Source organism: Numida meleagris, chromosome 19 (genome assembly GCF_002078875.1).
Source record: "Numida meleagris isolate 19003 breed g44 Domestic line chromosome 19, NumMel1.0, whole genome shotgun sequence".
NCBI classification, from domain to species: domain Eukaryota; kingdom Metazoa; phylum Chordata; class Aves; order Galliformes; family Numididae; genus Numida; species Numida meleagris.
In genome coordinates, this window is record NC_034427.1 from 8,045,013 (window position 1) to 8,065,249 (window position 20,237).

Here is a 20,237-nt window from a genome sequence, read left to right on the forward strand (position 1 = left end):
AACTTGGTTTCAGAGCACGTAACATAAGACAAGTAGGAGAGTCACTCTTCCAAGTTTCCAAGAATTCATTTAAACAACAGGCATTGCAGGCAGGCCAATTTCTCCCTGTCTTGGTGAAGTGGTGTGTTTCTTTTCCTGAAGCCTATATATTGCTTTATTCATTTATAATATCCATGTATTCAGTCTGCTACTCTGGCATTTTAGCTCCCCTGTGCATATTTTTATTGCCTTTTGTCAAAGCAATATTACATAGGAGCTAGAGTGAAGAACGGAAAGTCAGACTTCTCAGGTCAATTTAAGGCTTTATTTTAAAATAAACTTTGCTACAAAACAGAGAAATTCATTGTGAGAACGCTTGTGAAGAGGAGGTTTAGGTCAGATCTCATTGTTTTCTGCCTCAGTTTATTAACTTGAAAAACAGGAATAGTAAAATCTTTCTTGGACCCAAAAGGGAATGGACAGTTTTAATTAATGAACAGCATAATGGTTTTGTCCATAAAATGCTGAATAAATTCAACTTATTTCCACCAGTTCAGCACTATATATGCTATTCTATTCCCTCCATGAAAATTCATCGCAGTACCCGAATTCTGAGAGCTAATGAGAATTCTCTGCACTTAAAGAGATAAATTAAAGTATCGCAATTACCAAACTGCCTTCCATTAGATGGAATTATTTATGAGAACTTGTCACTTAAAAGACTCTCGGTTTTTACTGAATCAGAAATCAAGAAGTTTGAGGCTGTTGTCATTTTTTTTTTCCTACCGGCTTGACACAGAAGCATCTCTTCCTATACTGCAATGAATTGTTTGAGAAAACAGAGTGTAGAATTTCTGGCATCTTCTTTATCCACTGTGGCTCAGGTGGAGCCTCTCAAAACAGCTCAGAGCTCTGGAGATTCATCCTCACATGTTCTGTGCTCATCCTTCCCATGACCAACTGGAGGGTCCTTCACAGAGGGTGAACCCGGGAAGACTCAATTATTCCCCTGACATTGAATTTGGTCCCAGGTGCTGACCACAGGGAATGCAGTCCTACCAGATAATTACATTTCTCTGTATTTTTGAAATTGAAATCTCAGATCTTTTATGCCCCTTCTCCCATCTTCAAAACTTGAAGACACAATTTCCTTCCAGCTGGAAGGGGAAAATAATATTAGAAGTAATCTTCTGTAATCTATTTTAAGGCAGGATTTTGGATGCAGAGAAAACACCTTTTGTGAGAACAGCGAACTGAACAACAAGCAAGCAAACACAAATCTGGGCTAGCAGGTTGTTCTTCTATTTCATGTAGAGCAGACACCTCAGTTCCACATCAGGAGAGCAGCGTGAATGTAACTTGCCCGTTAACAGGTCAGCAAGCGCGAGTCAGCATGGCCCCTGTGGTGCAAAGTGCTGACTCAGGAAGGGAGGGGTGCTTACACTGTGGGCCCTTGGCAGCAGGAGAGGCTCACAGAGACCTTGGGGTGGGGGTGAAGTGGAGGTGGTCCATAGTGCAGCTGGCACCCACCTTTCATCACCTCCTGCAGTGATGGACATGGCACACGCTAGGATTATGGAAGTGCTGTCCAAAAACTTCTGAGTATAAGTAGCTTTTTGCAAATAAACGTAAGGAAAAGAATCAAAGGGTGTTTTCACCATCAAACCTTTGTCATGTGGGCTGTTACATAGCAGCGTCAGACAGAAACGCGGTGTGTCAACCTGCTTGATGGCAGCAGAGCCAGGTGCTCCATTTCTTCATGCTTGTTCTGAAACCAGTTTCTAAGGAGTGAATTAAAAATTAGAAAAAAATTAAGGACTAAATACTCAATTGTTGGCCATGAATATTTATGAGAATGTTGGACTTGCAAATTTAAGGTAATTTAAATGTCAAAACCAGTGTAAAGTCTTACCTTTGGTGGATAAGTCAGAGAAAATTTATCTTGATTACAAGTCATAACATAAGGAAATTAGCATCTTAGGGCAGCAGCGATAAACACTTCTGTGCTATCCCCTTTATGAGACATGTACTTCACAAAGATGAGAATTAATTTTAATAAAAAAATCACCCTTTAATTAAACTGTTAGGTAATTAACAGGGAAATCCTGGTTGCATTCATGACACCGTAATTATTCCATCTAGCTAAATCAGCTCCTCTCCTGCAAAGGCTCTGCCTCCATAGCTGTTTGAGGAAGAAAGGTTTCTATTTGAGACTGAGTCTCCTTGTATCTGAGAAACTTACCTTAGGGATAAATACAGTGATTTTTGCAACTAATTATTTATATTGAAAAAGGAAATTATTTTAGTCAGTGCATAGGAAAGACCAGCACAAGCAGTGTCCATGGTAGTGTCCCTGCAAGCAGAGAAAGTGGCTGCTGTCATCCTCCGCAGCCACACTCCCTGAGCAGGACCAGGAGCTGCTGGGCATCTGCAGGGATTCCACTCCTGATTCCTGCACTGAAGAAGTCGGAGTGTCAGGAGCTGGTTTCTGCTCCAGCTTCTAGGTCAGCATATTTTTCCATCTCTCCACAGACCCTTTTGGTTTTGAGAAAGGCAAATCTGAAAAACACCCCAGCCGTTAGCAGGCTGCAGATTGCTATTCAGGAGGCTGAGCTGCCACATGGAAATGGAGGTTTTTCTGAACCTGCAATCAGAATCTGAATGTAAGGAAGAGCAGTTTATATCTTTGCAGGCAGCCGAGCCCCATACAGACCCCAAGGAGTTAAATGACCCAGCAACTCACGCTGGCCTCATCCATCAGACTTGCAGCCAATCTCCAAAGCTGGCTACAGCCAGCTGCTTTGGGATAAGGTTCAAAGAAATTAAGAACAGCAAAGAAACCAACCCACTGGCAGAATATCTGCCTCCCACCGCTCATCTGGTGGCTGGATTAAGCCTCAAAGCAGAGGTTACGTAAAGTCTGTATTCAGTAATGACTCCTCAGCAGCTGCACCAGAAACGAATCTGACATTTGCCCTATTAGTCTCATTTGCAGTCTTATCCTGTAGCATTTAGTTCCACATGTTCATTCTGCACTTTAAATAATATTTAAAAAAAAAAAAATCAATTCTGAGAAATGGATGCGCAATTGGGAGTTGGCTTTGCTATGGTTTGCAGCAGAGCGCCATGGCCTTCTTGGTACACGTTGTTCTGGGATCATTTCCTGAAGAGCTGTGTGGATTTGGGAGTTCTGGCGGCCTTGCAGATCCCCACTGAGGCTTGGGACCTGCAGCTCTGAAGCCAGCTGGAGCACACCAGGGCCTGACCTGCTTAGTACCGGGGATTTTAATTTGCCAACAGAGACACTGGTACCAGAAATGGAAGGCTCCTGCATCTGCTCTCCTCTCCAGCCACGTTAGGTTTGCAGTTGCCCTCTTTGCTCCCACCTTCCCTTGATCCCCTCAAGCCATCATGTGCTTTCATTCCCTATGCTTATTTATCTCCACTGTTTCTGAGGTGGCAGATCCCCTGAGATCCGTGGAGATGTCAGGTTTCCTACAGCTCCTCCATTTGCTTAATCTCTCCCACAAAATGGCAAAATGTGCCCCTCCCTCCTCAGCACGAGGCATGTAATTCTACAGTAAGAGCAGCAGAGCACACAGTATTACTGTAAAAATTTCAAATAGGCCCCTTTCAAGTAGCCTGTAAGCCTGTGCATGAATAGTCACCCCACCTTTCTTTGGGAAGTTCATAGTTTCCCACTTTTCAAAACCTAAAGTGACAATGCTACAGTAGCCCCATGCCCTCACTGCAGCACAAGCATCCCTCTCAGCTGGATTTAATGCTCCTGGAGGGATTGGCTTGGGGTGGAGTCATCCAAGATGACCAAGTCCACCTGGGAACCTCTTGCAGCTGCTCTTTTCCAGAAAATCCCTCCATTTGCAGTGCCCAGTGATCTCTTGTGCCTGGCTGTGGCTGCAGTTCCCGGCCAGGTCAGCCCTTGTGTCTGTCTTACACAGGGAGTGACCTGGCTCAAACCTCCAGGCATGGAACCTGCTCACTCAAATGTGAATGCACAGTTGTTCCCAGTTCTCAAAGTTCCCTTGAGAAAAACAGCTCTGAGCATCTCTGTTTATCTTTCTTTCATTTTTGTCCCTTTCTGCCTTTATCTGAGCTGTTTGTGTGTTATCCTCACACAAGCAAAGAAAAAAAAAGAAGGTGATACACACATTGATAGAGAGTGAATGGGATTTTTCTCTTTCTGGACAGATTTCTTTTCCTTTCTCCTCCAGCACTTCACATCCTCAGCTCTCTCTTGCTGTAAATTGTATTTAGCAGTGGATGGACCCTGCAAATGTGCTGAGGAACACACAGTGCTGTAGAAAAAAATGACATCTGTGTTCAGATCGCACAAGCTGGGCTGAGAAAATACCTGCAAATTATGCAGGTCATTAAAGAATGAGAAGCTGTCCAGGATTGAGGCTGCTTTTCCCCATTCAGACATGGTCTCCTCTGCTAGGGCAGGAGGAATGAGCCAGGGCCACCAGCCCCACTGAATGAAGGAGACAAGGTCCTGGTCCCTTGCTTCCCCAGGAACAGCCCCTGGATTTGAGCGCTGTGACTGCAATGCACACAAATTCCATGCTGGTCTGTTTGTTCAACAGTGGCCACTGTGTGTACTCTGGAGGAAGGACACCTTATCTCAGCTGCTCCCAAACTAGCAGGAACAGACCTACCAAAAATTGGCTATAATATAACAACAAAGTGACATAGCTGGTCATTCAGGCTGCCTGACAAAGGCAGATGTGCCAATGCACTCCTGTTCACACTGGGAACATGGGAGGACAAAGTCGCTCCCAATTGACGCTATATTCCTATTCTTGTCCCGTTGGCATTCAGCTTGTGATCTGGGGGAGGAAATGTAATTAATGGAGGACACAGTGTGTGGCAAAGGAAGACAAATCCTGTTGTGTATTCTATTTAGGCTTTTCCCAATAATAAGAGTGGGGAAAAAAAAGTATTTGGCCAGCACGAAAGTGGTGTTCCACGAAATACAAATGCGCTTTCCTCCTTCAGAAATAGAAACTGCAGAGAAACAACTGAAACTTTCTCAGGTCTAGCAAGATCATAAAAGCCCCGAGAGCTTCTTGAATAGTCCTGTGATCACAAATCAGGGAATTAAGCCTACCAAAAAAATGTGCTCCTTGATTTGCCTTGGTCGTGCAGTTCAAGCACAGCAGAGGGAGATAATTTCAGTCTTCCTCAAGATACTACCTGGTCGACACATTTTCCTGGTAGCTCATCCAATCACCCTGATTAAGAGCTGCATGGCTGTGTCTCTCGGAGCAGCAGGGAGATGCGGGAGAGCTGCGCACACTCAGTGCTTCTTGACCTTGCTTAGTTTGGAGAGGTCAGCCACATTTCTGAGGCAGCAGCACATCTTAAAGGAGAGGTGGAGATCTCTCCATCCCACTTCAAAGCCTGATGAGAAGAGGGAGGAGTACTGCCTCCTGGGAAGGACTGCCATGGAAATAGGGACTTTGAGTGGGTGTTAACAGCACTGACTTACTCAAGAGAGAGCCCAGTGCTTTGCGGGATGTAATGATTCAAATCACAGCCTTTCCCAATCACCTTTTCCCATCCGTATTCCAGAAAAGATTTAATTTCTTCAGAGCAGAGACCCAGCCTTCTGGAAAGGCCTCATAGCAAAGTCCTGCCATTACAATAATGCTAAAAACCCACACTGCCAAATGTCATCACCCTACCAAGGTCTGGTTTTGTGTGGATCAGGCGTTGGTTTGTGCCCCTGTCAGTTGGCACTGCTTCCGACTGCAATTAATTTGTGTAAGCTGGAAAAAAGAAATTGTCTTTGCTGCCACAGCTTAATATTGCAATGTGGGGAGGAACTGCCACATTTTCTTAGTAAACTGAGGAATGTTCCAAACTTTTAAAGTTCAGACCCCCAGAGAGATTGTTAGATTTTAATTGCTACCTTAATCAACATTTATTAGTGCTAACCAAAGCTCCTCGTGGATTTAAAATTCAACCCATTTGTCAACTACTAATTATTTTAAGAAGACAAGCTGTTATTTTCCCAGCTATATTAAATGTGACTTTTCAGCACATATGAAATATTACAAACAGCTTCAGAAATTTTGTTCACGAAACATAAATCAACAGACAAAGCATTCTTTGCCGTGACCTCACTTGTCTCTCAGACATCTATAATATCTCTTACCCCCTTCTACCTCCATCTCACCTGGCGGAGATTGTAAAAGCAGGATCAGGTCCCATGTGTTTCAGGAGGAGAATGGTTTGTTCTTTCCATTTGATTCTAAATTAACTCTCCTTCGAATCCCTCTGCGGCCTGTGTGCCTCATGCATCAGGCAGAAGGGCACAGTGGTTGGCGTGGTTTATAGCAAAGCCTCTGCCTCAAATGTTCAGGATCATCTCCAGGCTGGAGCTGATTTATTAATTGCCCTGCACTCTCACTCTGAGCTCGTGCCTGCCTGTCGCCTGCCTTGTTTCACCTTGGGCTGCATCCATTTGCTGTGGGCTGCATCCCCACTTCCCCACCTTGCCTCCAGCAGCAGAGGTGCCCCCACCCCTCCTGCACAGAGCGAGACCCTGCTGTTCAGCACCCACACCATGTGCTGGGCCACTGTGGGAGCAGAACAGTCCCACATGTTTCCCTAGCATAATCCATCTGCCTTACATTGCCACGAGAGTGCGGGAAGAGAGAAAGAAACCACCACTTGATCGAACTCCTCACTGATTTTACAGCTAGAAATCTTTGCCTCTTACACATGCTGCCATGCTCGTGCCTTTTGCTTACTTCCAAAACTCTGGCTAGAAATTCCCAAGCTGGCCCGGTCCCTTTAATTGATTCACTATACACAGAGGCTAAAGCCATCCATTTTGATTATCAGGCCTGGAATGACTCAATATTACCAAATGACAGAACAAGAAAAGTTGGGGAATAATTGACTGTCGCCATGGTTTGATTATTTTTTGACATGCTCTGTGTGAGACAGTATCCAAGCATAATAGTCTCATTCATTACAATGACTATCCCAAGCGTGAACTGAAGAAGTACAGAATAGCAAGCAGACATTAGGGAAGCAAGGCTTGCAAAAACAGCTGCTGTGATTTACTTACATGGCGATGCACCAGCAAGACATAGGCGTAGCCTGCACCCTCATTAAGTCTGCAGCAGCTGTTCCTGCTCCTGTCCCAGCTGCAAAACCTACACCACAGGAGCAGGAGCACTGGATATACTGAGTGCTTGCACTCATGGCTAACAGCATGGGAAAGGGGACGATTTTCTTGGTTTTGACAAGGTCTTCATTAGACATCCCCAACAGGGAGCACCATGCTGGGAAGCCACTTCCTGTGGATGAACATCCACCACGTGAGCACCACTGGTGTGCACTGCTCTGTAGAAAAGTTATGCAAGAAGATGGACAGAAAATAACGCCAAAATCTGGATTACTGTGACTCAGATGTCAGAAGCATGAGGCACTACACGAACATTTATTGAAATATTTAGAGGGCTGACAAGCAGCAGGGCTGGAGGAAAAGAGCTATCTTGTGATAGGTGCTATAGGGCAATATCCCTTTGGTGAAAGCAAGTAGGAACCCAAATACCAGCAGATAGCGAGAACCAAAATCCAAATGCACTGGTAAATTATTTAAAGCATATTTGCAACCTGTCATTTGAAGCTGAAGTATTACTTCCCCTTCAGTAGGATAAAGCTGGTGAGGGGGGTGAGAGGGAAGGAGAAACAGCGACCTGCACATTCAAAGGGAAAATCGTGAACATTATCCACTGAGCTTTTGTTCAACCAAAAATATTGCCCTAAATAGTGTAATGGGTAACTAGATCCAAGAAGCAAAGCTGAGGCCAGTAAGCATTCTGACAGCAGACAAATTGACTTTATTATTGTTGCAAGCAAACTGAGTAAATTTAATTAATTTACCTTGTAGCTCAGTGCACGCAATGGCAGGAAAATAAGAAGGCCTGAAGGAGGAAGGGCACAAGATTTGAATCTTTCAGGTTAATGATGGCATGACGGAGGACTGGCAGTGCTGCCATTTCACTTCTTTCCTCCTCAGCAGGAACAGGGAGGAGCAGCCATCCTGGGCCAAAACCTCGACATTTTACCTTGCACACACCCCTCAAGTCAGTGGCAGTAAGTCTCTAGATTGAATGAGGCCCCAAACCTATCCTCACCATCTTCATCAAGTGTCACCCTAGGAAGGTCGTTTTCGTTGGTTGAGGGTTTTTTTTGGGTTTTTTTGGTTTTTTTTTTTTTGGTAATTGTTTTATTTTTTCGTTGTCCTAAAGAAATGTTCTTCTGTCCTTCAGTTTTATGGAGAGGTGAACAGTACAGCAAGGCACCCTGCATCACGCTTGGCACATTATTTCTAGGATTTCCTGAATTTCACAGCTTTTCGCTACCTTTGGGAGCCAGAACCACAAGAGCCATTCAGATTTGAGAGTGGTGTCCTAAAGATTAGGAGAGGAGGAAATTTGCTCTTATGAATATTTATAGTGAAGGTTTTCTGACATCTAGCAAGGTAATGAGGAGCTCTGAGGTCCCCAGGGGCTTTCATACTTGGATATTACCCTCGTGTACAATTAGGAATAATAAGCCTTATATCAAACACTTATGTGTGAATCATACTTTTCAGCTATTACTTATGATAAGTCTGAAAATACCTTAGGTCACAGGATTATAGCTATGCATAGAAATGAGGTTAAATGATCTTATCAGGTATCCAGTCAAGCTCAGGAATGCCACCATTACTCAGTGCTGTGACATCTTTGCCACCTCATCATAAGCAAGAGACACATTTAAGTTGTTCTGCATCAGATGTTGTTCTTTATGAACAAGTGATTTCTCCATGGAGGGAGATTTATGAATGGGAAAGCAATGTTTTTGCCATAGAGATATGATGGATTTTTTGTCAGTGTGCAATTTATTTCCATCTGTTCTGTATCTGATTAACTCCTGCAGAGTGTGTGATTAAGTTCACTTCTCAAGATCATTAGCTGCTCTGCATTCCCGTTATAGTTCATCAGTGCAGGATCCCACACAGGCTTGAAAATCTTACACGCTGATTATTTTTAATGTTCTGTTCCACACTGACCAGTCATTATCTTGTGGTGTCCCTGGATCCAAAGAGAGAAGGCATGTTACCTTACCACTGCTCTGGAGCAAGCACAAAATGCTAATGATAACAGATTTTAGGTGTATTGAGATACAGCATAGACTGAAAACAGTGCATGCTATCACTGTTAGCCATGTGGTAATGTGCATTTTATTCTGATCCAAATATCTACCCATACAAAAGCTAAAATTTCTTACTAGGAGCAAGCAGACACAGCTCACGCACAGGTCTTTTGTATCACCCTCTGAGCTGCCCTGGAGTGGTTTTACTTTTGTGGATAGAATAAGGCCAGTGAGTGGATGTATCAGTAACTGAAGTTCATATGTGCTTGCCACACGATTAATTCAGTCTCATTGACATGAATGAGTGCAGAGCAGTAGCATCATGGGGACAAGACCCGGTCTGGTCACTTGGGAGCATCAATCAGATCAATCAGATCCATCTGACAGTCTGTATTCAGGCTTGCGTGCACTTTTTCTTCACCTAAGCACCAGTACCTGCAGCCTCCTATTTCCAGACCCTATCCAAAACAAGAAGAAAGCAGACAAGAAGAAAGAGACTCCTGCAGAGCTCTAAAAAAGAGAGGTTTGGCCAATTTGAGCTCCTGCAGCTGATGCCAGCCGAGCTCAGCAAAACCCACTGAGTTATTTAATGAGAAGTGGATTGAGCAGGACGCATCTGTATTTGAGGTTTTTCTCTGTTGTCTCTTCCCCCGAAGGGCACATTTGAAGGCTTCCACACCTACGGTCCCCAAAAGTGAACAGTCGAGCAGTTTGAGATGAGATTAGAGCAAATCACACAATCACACAGTCACCTTGGGTAGGAGATGTGGAGTCCATACCCCCCTATAGCTGAATAGAAGTACAGAGCTTAAGGTGTGATATTAACCAGAGGTTTCTGTGGCCATTTCTCAGAATGTTTTAGGGAGAAAATAGCAGCAGGAATCTAGCGTCTTGTCTTTGGCCGTCTGCTATGGTGATGATGGGATAAAATGTCCCACCACCCAGGTCGACATCAGATTTTTACATGTTCATTCTGGTCACGAGGCATCGGGGGGGGCTCATTTCACATGGCTGATGAGGTCCCGGCAGGTGACGATGGTGTCACGCTGCATCACGCTGTCAGGGCTGTTTCACATTGCGGCACCAGAAATAAAACGTGACAGGCAAGCCTGCGTGAGTTAAAAGAGAAATGTGCAAAGATCAAGCTCCTGCTTTAGTGCCCTGTTAGAGCTCCAAACCTACACAGCATTCAGCACCTAGCCCTGCTCCATTTACCTGTCATTTGTGTTTCCGTGCCAGGATGCTCTACGTGGGATAAGGACTGGCAGCCCCGTGCTGCACTGAACATTCCTGAGTGTTAGGTACCTGCTCCAGCAGCTCCGGATCCTTCTTTTGTTCTCTCAATTTCATACTCTTTTAGGCTTCGCCTTTAGTCCGCAGATTTAATTTAGATATTTGTTGAATCAGTGATCCAAGAGAAGAGAGACTGGACATACTTGGTACTAAAATCTAATGCTAAATAGTAGGCTCTGAACCAAGCCACGCTGAAATTACTAAAATGCCTCCAAATTTTTCGGAAGAGCTGAACTCCCTTTCTAGGCTGTTTTCCAGCTTTCACATTCCTTCTTGTCGCAGGTAGTGGCTGTGAAAACAGTTGTTGCTCTCTGTCACCACTCACAGGCACAGTCTCTCCTGCCCCATTGTATCTAAGGAATGGCACGGAGCTGCTAACTGCTGAACACTTGGTGTGGATGTTTGGAGAGCTGTGCAAAGACAGGGTTTAACAAGAAAGGAACTTACTTATGAGGGGAGAAAAATATGGGATTATTTGATCAGGTATGTGCTGTGAACATCAAACACAACACGATTGCCAAAGCCAAATGCTTCTTTTGGTGTGCCAGCATCATGCACACCTCCTGGTCCTGCTTTGTATTCCACAGGTTTCTGCACCCATAAATGGGGCAGTGTGCTTATTAGTGGCTGAAGTTATCCACTGAGTGGTTAAAAAATGCTAATTCCAGCCACCAAGTGAGAAAACTAGTAATTTTTCAAGTGCATGTAGTCACATAGGATTGTTTGGCAGCGGAATGTTGAAGGATGTGCTTTTCTGATTGACATATGCTAACAATACAGCCTCCACAGCCAGGAGGAGGAGAATTTACTCTTCATTTCCATTAGAAATGAGGTGAACCAGAATGTAGTAGATTGTTAAATCCCAGCGATGTTTAATTGATGTGCTCCAAAGCATGACACCCCGCATCCTCAGCCTCTCCATTGTCACTGCCAGGAAACCAGCAAGGCAAATCTGAAATGCTTGCCAGCTCCTCTGGGATCTCACAGCCATTTTCCTGGTGTGTCCGCAGGGTTCCAGGGGTCTCTGGGGCAGGTGAAGGTCTCTGCATTGAGAAATCCAGGCAGCAAGGGAGCATCTCAGCTCTCTGCCATGAAACAGTTGTCATCTCCAACGGCAAAAGCTGCCCTAAATCTCAGCTGCCCCTTCATCTGCTCTGCGCTGGGGTCTGGTTTGTGCTGGTGCAGGCCCTGGCTCTGTTCCTTGGGACCCCTCACTGCTGCCTGCATTTCAAGCTTTGTTTGCTTTGTGTTTTTTTTAGAGAAAAAGCCCACCTGTGCAAAAAAATGAAAGGCAAGTTCAAAAAACATCTGTCTTTTAGTCTCTTTGAAGGTGCTTTTTCAGATAAAAACTCTTTCAATGGAAATATGATGAACCGTTCTGGTTCCTGGCTTTCTTTTGTCAAAATATTTGCAGTGGAGGTGTTTTATTCACTACCATGATTTTTAACATGTAATCACTTGAGTGGTCCAAGACCTCGTCAAACATCTTCTAATACTTGTTAACAGCATCAAAGCAGTGCTGGACCACAGAAGCAGCCAATAGCTGGTATTGCAGGGCTCGGACAATTGGATTTTGCTGGCAGCAGAGGTGATCTGCTGCAGCTGGAACAGAGCCTTCCTTTTGGGTTTCTTTGGCTTGATAAGTAGGAGGCAAAAACTCCTTCCAAAGGGGCCTTGGGGTCCGTGTTCTTCCAGCAGTCACCCTTGCAGCACAACGCTCACAAAACGTCTGATTCACATCCCTCCTTTCAGCCCTCTGGGAACCTGCGAGGCCAAATTCTGTGCCCACCTTCCCCATCAGCGCAGCGAGCCATGCCTGCTTCCTGCGGTAACCCGGGGAAACCATGGCAGCCGCGATGCGAGGGACGGCTCGGCAGAAGCAAACCATGTCAGCGTGAAGCTCCGCAGAGCCAGGGGAGCCCTGTTCCATACAACAGATTTAGAAAGAGCCACAAACCCCAGCACTGCGTTCTTCTTCTCTTTCACTTGATGTTGCTGATCCCTTCCCCTGTGTCTCTCCCACCTCTTGGTTGGAAGGGACAAGAAAACTCACACCCTGCTGAATTCCCCAGTGTCCTGCTCAGTTAACAACACGAAGTCCGATTTTAGTTGAGCTGGCTGGATAACTGGACCGATAACTGCATTTTTCTCCTCCGGATGTGTGATTTAATTTCCATAAATTTCTGTTTGTCTTCTCATGAGCCCATGGAGCCGCATCCTCAGAACTGTTCTGTCTTCAGAGTCCTGCAAAATGCTGCCTGGTTGTAATGCTTCGTGCTCCGGGCGCCCTGGAGAAACACATCCAGCTGATCCCGAGCAGTGCTGCTCAGTGCTGCTGGGAGGAAGGTCCATGGCTCTGTATGAGATGAAGGCTTTGTATGATGACTCGGTCCCGAGGAATGATCCCATCCCAGAAGTGCTGCCAGCCTGGTGCTTGAGTGGCTTTTAGGCCCTCACTGGTCTCAGGGGAGGCAGCAACATGGAAGTGGCTCTCTGTCTCATTCAACTCTGCCAGTGGCAAACATTGTAGTATTGGATTTTCTTTTTTAAAAAAAAAATATATATATGAGTTTTAATGGGGAGGAGAAACAGCCTGCACTCTTGGTGGCAGCTGAGATGAGGCCAGAGCACTCTGCTTTTGCGTTCCACCAACTCTGAATACAGCACTTTGGATGTGGTATTATACAAGCTGTCATTTCCACGGTAAGCCAGCATACAGCCTAAGATTTTTAGATCAAAAATGAAGCTGGATACCATCTAAATCGTCCTTCCCAGGGGTAGCCTGGTCTGTAAAGGTATGCAAGAAGCCAAAGGAATGAACAGCTGTATGTGTTCCCTGAGCTGTAGTTCCACTGATATGAAGAGTGTCAGCACGAATGAAAATCTTGTTAAACACCCATACAAGTCCTTCTTCTCCTGAAGACTGTTCCGTATATGGTCCTGGGATCCCAGATTGGCTCCTCCTGATGCAGAAGGGTAACTTCTGCTGGCTTCAAAGCGCTGATGGAGGAAAACCAGCAGTGCTGCCATGCCCAAGGAGAGCACTGAGCACAGGGGCTCTGCTGGGGGCAGATCTGCTTCTCTGGCTTTTATTGTCTTCAAGTGTTTGTGTTTGAAAATAATTTTTTCCACAGATTAGAACTTTCCATCTCTTTGAGTTTTGTTAACTATTGCAGGGTTCTGGTGCAAATCAGGACCAGATAGAAATCTTTAAATGGAGCCTTTCATAGAATGTATGCAATTTTTTGCACTTCTACCGTAGCAATTCATAAAAGTCAATGCTATTCTTGACAGTTTCTCAAGCTCTTTAAAAACTTCACAGTACTGTTAGGGAATGAATCAAAACTTTAAAGAAAGCTCAGAATAGGCTTTTTGGTTTCTGTGTAATTCTATTAGGCAAGACTAATTTTTAGCTTGGGCAAAGCTATTGAGTGAAATTCAATAAACTCTGAATCTTAGGTGGCAGAGTGAAGCGCTTCCTTTTGCTCGTTTGCAAACGCTGCTCAGTGGCAGAGGACATTCAGCAGCTAAAGCAGCACAAATAGCCGTGTGGGACTGCAGGACTTGTTTCCATCGGGCTGGGTAAGCCTGAGGAAGGCTTTTCACCTCTGTGTGTGCTAGCTCAGTGCAGCTGCATTGTGAAGGTTAAATAAAGCAGGTTCTTTACAAGCACAGATTGCTCTCACTGTGAAAATGTGTTATTTTGTGCCAGCTGAGAACGTGCTGCCTGCCACTTAATGATCCTTCTTAACACCTTGAAGCAACTCCGAAAGATAACTCTTCTTTATATGCAGAAGGCTGTGAGATGTGCTATCTTTTAGAAGACAAGGGGAGCTTAGAAAACTTCTACATATTTAACAACAGAGACCATTAACAGCTTGCAGTGGGGGAGTATATCCAGGAATTTCCTCCGGAAATTGTCCATGGTGTAGCTCTATTATTATTACAAGCATAAACCGAGAGACAATGCTGTCACAATGTGGACTGCTGGAGATGAAACCCAGCTGGTACTTTTGCTAAATGCATCAAGCTCTGGAGGACAAAGCTGTTACAGAGACTTGATCTGAAAAGAAAACTTTGGCAACAACAGTACTGCCTGTCTTCACCAAAAGAGGAGTTGCATCTTGCTTAAATTTATCAGCATAGAAACGTAAGTGCTTCTGATTGTCAGTGCACCTGCTACCCATACGCTTATGTTCTTCTTAATTCTTTGTTTTATGCATCCCGTGTTGCATTATGGGGGTCTGGGGATTCTTTCTTCATTTTTCCATTTATCTCTGTATTTCTGAATCCTTCCAGAGCAAGAAGAACATATATCTGAGCTAGATGTTGGGGATAGAACAGAAACCTGGACAGCACGGTGATCTTGCTGCGTTGGAGAAGGGATGTCTCCATCCAGGCAGATGAAGCACTCATTGGTAGATGAGGTTTCCTGGCCTTTGGTCTGCAGAGGAACGTGTGTTTGGCTCAGGGTGTGGGGTCACTTCTGCATTTTAAGGCACTGACTTGCAAGACACAGTGCCTTAGTAGACACTGTCTGATAGGCACTGACAGTAGGACAGGGTCCCTATTGCTTTTTGTGTTTTATCCTTTTGCTGTTGTGGCTGTCCTATTGCTTTTAATGAAATTGCTTCCACAGTGATTTGCAGCGCGCGGTTCAATTCCTGTTAATATTCTGAAATTTTAAAAGCTCAAGGCTTTAAGGGACTTTTGCTTTTTCACCCACTGATGTCAGTGATGTGCCGAGCCTCCTCCCGAGCCACCCAGCAGGGAGGATGAGCCCCAGGAACACCCAGCTAATCTTCCCAGGCTGCGTTGCTAAACTCAGCTCCAGCGAGTTTCAAGGCAGAGAGGGAGGCCCTCACGAAGGCTTCGTGCTTTCAGTTGACACGAACAGTGACTTCCACTGGACTCAATCACTGCTTAATTTGATCCTCCATTTAATTTTATCAAAACTGTAGTAATCAAATAATTTGTACTAAAACCATTATAACTTCCACTTGTTTATTCCGATCGATTTTAATCCTTTAAGCCACTAGGTTTATTGGACAATTTGATTACCGGCTAACAAAAAGCTGTCATTAAATCTACAAGGGAAGGCCAGAGCTGAAATATCCCGAGTAGAGCTCATAATAAAGAAAAAATATAATAACATGCCATTATTTAGAAGTCATGCTCTGCACAATGAAAGCTACGAAGCATCCTGCCACTGGCAGGATAAAAAGATAACGATATCTTTTGGCCGTGACACTTCTGGCAATGAGCTGTCCTGAAAAGGGAAAGACATCGTAATTGGGTGTGAGTGAATTTGCCTTTTTTGAGTGTTGACACCACTAAATGAATGCATGTCAGTGGTGTCTGAGCTTTCTCTCTGTGCAGTAAGCCTTCAAAACCAAAGGCAAAGAGCAAGAGAAGGGAAAATGTTTCCACTGCAGGCTGCTACTCTTGCTGTGAGAAATGGACTGCCTCGCCGACCATTCCCCTGCCTTGACCATGCCGCATTTCTCCTCTACAGGTCAACACGTTCATCTCCTTCGTGTTCCCCATGGTCGTCATTTCTGTGCTCAACACCATCATCGCCAACCAGCTCATGATCATGTTCAAGCAGGCTGCCCAGGAAAACCAGGTCTGCACCATCGGTGGGCAGCAGACGATGCTCAGCATGTCCATGGAGCCCGGCCGCGTGCAAGCCCTGAAGCACGGCGTCAGGGTCCTGCGTGAGTAGTGACATGTTTTGACATGGAACAGGCTGGAAGTGTCTACGTAAATAGGATTTGAAGGGCTAGGTTGAAATTGGTGAATGTTTTCATTCAAAACATCTGAAATGATAAGTAACACTTTTTTAAAATCCAGATTACCCCTGAGAAATGCTTTGAAATTTGCCGTTGTTGTCCAGTTCTCAACTCAAAGCCCCACATTTTGGAAGATGAATTTGTTTCTTCTCTTCGTCGCTTTCCTTCTTCTTTTTCTTGCTGAGACAACAAGAGTTTCCTAGGGAATTTTATCATTTATTTTCTTTTTCTCCCAGAGACACTTTTCTTAATCTTCCCTTAAAGGATAAAAACAAATTCATTATAGAGAAAGGAAGCTAGAGAGAGATTCAAGCATTATTTAATTCATTGTTCTCAGTGGAGGAGAATTTGAGAAATGAAAATCCCAAATTTAAGGAAAAAAGATATATTCTCTGAGACAGAAAGAACTTGCTAATATGAAGCTCTTCTGCTCCGTTTTCTGACCCTGGCCACCTCCAACTCAAACAGCTCTCTTCCAGCTGGTGCTGGCTTTGGGCTCTGTGTGTGATGAGGGAACTGATGTGGTTTTAAAACCAAAGGTATTTGGTGGGGTTGGGTTTGAAGAGATCATCCCGAGTGGGCACCTTGCACAGGTCACTTCTGGGCACACTGCTCACGGCCACGTAGGCGTGCAGATCCCTCCCTGCTGCTAGAAGCAAGGCACTGGTCTCCTACTCCTTCTCTGCAGGCAAAAGTAGGGGCTGCTCTGGTGATCTCTGCTTCACCATAGCAGCGTGGAAAACTGGTTTTCCCCCAATGGCACACAGAAATTAGTTTCTTGCAGACAGTCACAGCTTTGATTCAGATTCCAATTTTCCCTTTTTTTCACAGAAGAAAAAATCAAGTAGCTGAGATTTAAAAAAAAAAAAAAAGACAATCAAATCAGACTGTTTTTCCTCTTCAAAACTCTGACTTCCAATTTCAATTACGAAGCAGTGTTAAAATGTCACTATTTCTGTTGATGAGATGGCCAAACATTTTTCACTTAATCCAAGCCTGAAGCAAGGCAGTGAGGCAGTGATGGGCAACCACTGTATCGTCTGTGGAGAGAGCATTCCTCGTTCCTGTGCTGCACACAGCCAGGGTCAGGCAAATCTTCCCTGGTGCTCTGCTTATTACAGCAGCAGATGACGCATCATCTTTCCCCTGAACCAACATATAGAGTGCTATATGAACACACTATTCTGAAAATTATATCAAACAGGGCTAAATATGAAGCCCCATTGACTGCTGGTTCTTCTGGGAGAGGTCCCTGCATCTCCCAGAGTCAAATGTGCAGCTCTGGGGGAAGGTGAGTCTCATTTATATGCTTTCCTGGGGGCCAAGGTCCCACTGTCACCTCAGCAGGGTTCCCAAGGGACACGTGTGCACCTCTCCATGAGTTGCATTTTGTCTGCTTCCTGCCAGATTTTGCATCTCGTGTTTTGCAAACTTTGGCCGAGCTATTCATGGTATCACACCAAAGACATTGCAGTCTGTCCCCAGCCAAATTAGAGTATTAGAGTGCAGTAGAAATTAAAAAAAAAAAAAGCTTCACAGAGGATTTTTATTAAATTTTGCGGGCCTCAAAGTGGCTGCAAACATGTTTTGGATGAATTCCTAAGCCCAGTTATTGAAAATGCCTCTATCCGTATTTCACATGCAATAAGGGGTTCACCTTTGTACTCATAATTACTGCGGTCTCTCAAACAACATTTATAGCTGCGAGCACAAATGGCCGTTTATCAACTGATGGATGAGAATTAACATCACAGAGAAATGAGGCAGAATTGTGATCTCCCTGGATGAAGACAGAAAGAGACTCAATATTTTATTCTTCTTCCAAACAACCACAATTAGACTGGTAACAAATAATCCTTTTCTTTTGCCTTTGCTTGCCGATATGTAAAGCTAAAGAATAGACCTGCTCTCACACACAGGCTCTCTGAGGAAGAGCTTTTGAATGAGTTCAAAAGCAAAACTGGCTCAGCATTTTAATGACTCCATCAGCAGCAACTTAAGCCTCAAATATGTGGCTTTATTCCCTTCCTTTTTTTTTTTTCTCAGAGCTTTGGTTCAGACAAAGGTAAAATAAAAGATCCTGCACCCAGGAACCGAGCGGTGCTGTGAAATTCTGGATGCCTTAATTAAGCAATCTGAGGAAAAACCGAAGAATCTGGTAGCTTAAACTGACAGATGATAAAGCAAAAGCAGTTCAGAAAAGAGCGCCCTAAAAAAAAATCCATTAAAATATGTCAGTTCTGGTCTTACACTGTGAGGACCCTCATGCACATGAGGTGGTGAGAGCTGGTTAGCTGGAAGCCTTCCAGCTGCTGCTTTTCATGGCAAGGCTCTTGGTGGCTGCAGTGCTTTGGCCAAGGCCACCTTTTGCACAGGGAAGGAAATCCAGGCCCTAGAGAACCCACCATAAATCCCACTCCCTACAGTGGAAGAGCATCCCTCACCAATGGGTCCGGGTTAACTCCTAGGCACTGATGGCAGCCCTTCTTTCTACAAGGATACGTATGATTTGTGCTGGGCCCCATGGCAGCCAGAATCATCTACCCAGCCTGATGGAAGACAGTGGGAAAAGAAAAATGGCACTTGTCCACACTAATAAAGCTGTTGGCACAAAATCAGACTTTATGAGGATCAAAGTATTTTCCATTTCCAAAGGTAAACTTTGGCATGAAATACGGAAAGCCTGGTTATGTTTTAAGGGTGAAATGTTTCAGAACACATAAAACTAGTGCTTATGAAAACACATTTTTGCAGTTAATGGTGTGCAGAGTTTGATGAGATCAGAGTAGCAAACACTTTCCTTCCTTCTTCCAGGTCTACCAAGTTTGTACTTATTTACATTAAAATAGGATCTGAAATTGTCAGGCCAGCAGCTTCATTCAAAGTCCACAGCATCACTTTCCTCCTCTTTGCTAGTTGCATGTTTTTTCTTGGCTCTGTCTGACTCCGGTCATGTACAAAACAATTAGGGAGATCAGGATCGAGGAACATGTCAGCCCTGCTTCCTGTGAGCCAGTTCATTAATTCATTAAGCATCTGATTTCTGATTGTAATTCCCTCTCTGCTGTCAGCTTTCTGTAGGTGTGAGGATCCACACTCCGAGAGCTGCAGGAACTGGTGGCTTTCCAGGTCCTTTGTGAGGATAACTGGGTCACGTCTGACCAGTGCTGCTGCTAAAAATACCTCCATAAAGAGATTTTTTGCCCTCCTTTAGCTATCCAGTATTTCTTCCGTGCCTCCAAAATAAGCCACCTCCATTTTTTGTATGATTTCTTTGTTGGTTTTTTTGTTTTTTACTTGTGTGGTTATTGTTATTCCTCGCTTGCACTGTAGCAGTGCTGTGCAGCCAAGTCCCTTAGGCACTACGTGGTGCTGCATGGAAGGGTGAGCCTGCCACTTACATATCCCGACACACCAGTCATTTGATAAGGAAGGAAGCTGCCTAAATAAACCTGAACTATACACTAATTCTCAAAAACACATGCAGATACACACCCTTCATTATAAGCAGCTTTCAGCAGATAAGACCTTGTACATGCTGCCCAGACTATTGCATACCGCATCCAATATAAGTCTTTCTAGTGATATATTTGAACTTGGCTCAGTCTGGAAGCACTTTTTGGCCAACATCTCTTCTTGAAAGGGGACAGTTCTGTGACACGGACTGATTCCCTCCATCAAAGCAACAGCCTGCAGCCCAACCAGTAACTGCAGAGAGCAGTCCCTGTTCTCGGAGCAGCCCTCCCTGCCTCCACAACTGCCACATCCAGGGAATGGGAAGGAGGAGTTAGTGAAGGGCACAGCCAAGTAATGACAACAACGCCAAAGCAAAGTGATGGACATCAAGGGCAGGCATCGTGCATCCCTGGGCGGATGCTGGCTCTAAGCTCATTAAAACGTGAACAGGTAGCATTTGCTCTGTTACAGAAGCTGCTTAACTGAAGCAATTATGAAGAATTTAGAGAGGTTTAAAGAACTGAAAGAATATCCTTCGGC

The 20,237-nt window shown here is 44.5% G+C and overlaps 1 protein-coding gene across 1 annotated transcript in view; it reads left to right on the plus strand.

Moving 5' to 3' along the window:
- The window catches only part of NTSR1 (neurotensin receptor 1), a 50,698-nt gene that overhangs the window by 17,010 nt on the left and 13,451 nt on the right, over positions 1-20,237 (plus strand). Inside the window, exon 2 of the mRNA XM_021416876.1 lies at positions 15,965-16,166. Coding sequence (XP_021272551.1) covers positions 15,965-16,166 — 202 coding nt within the window. The remainder of the gene's footprint in view (positions 1-15,964; positions 16,167-20,237) is intronic.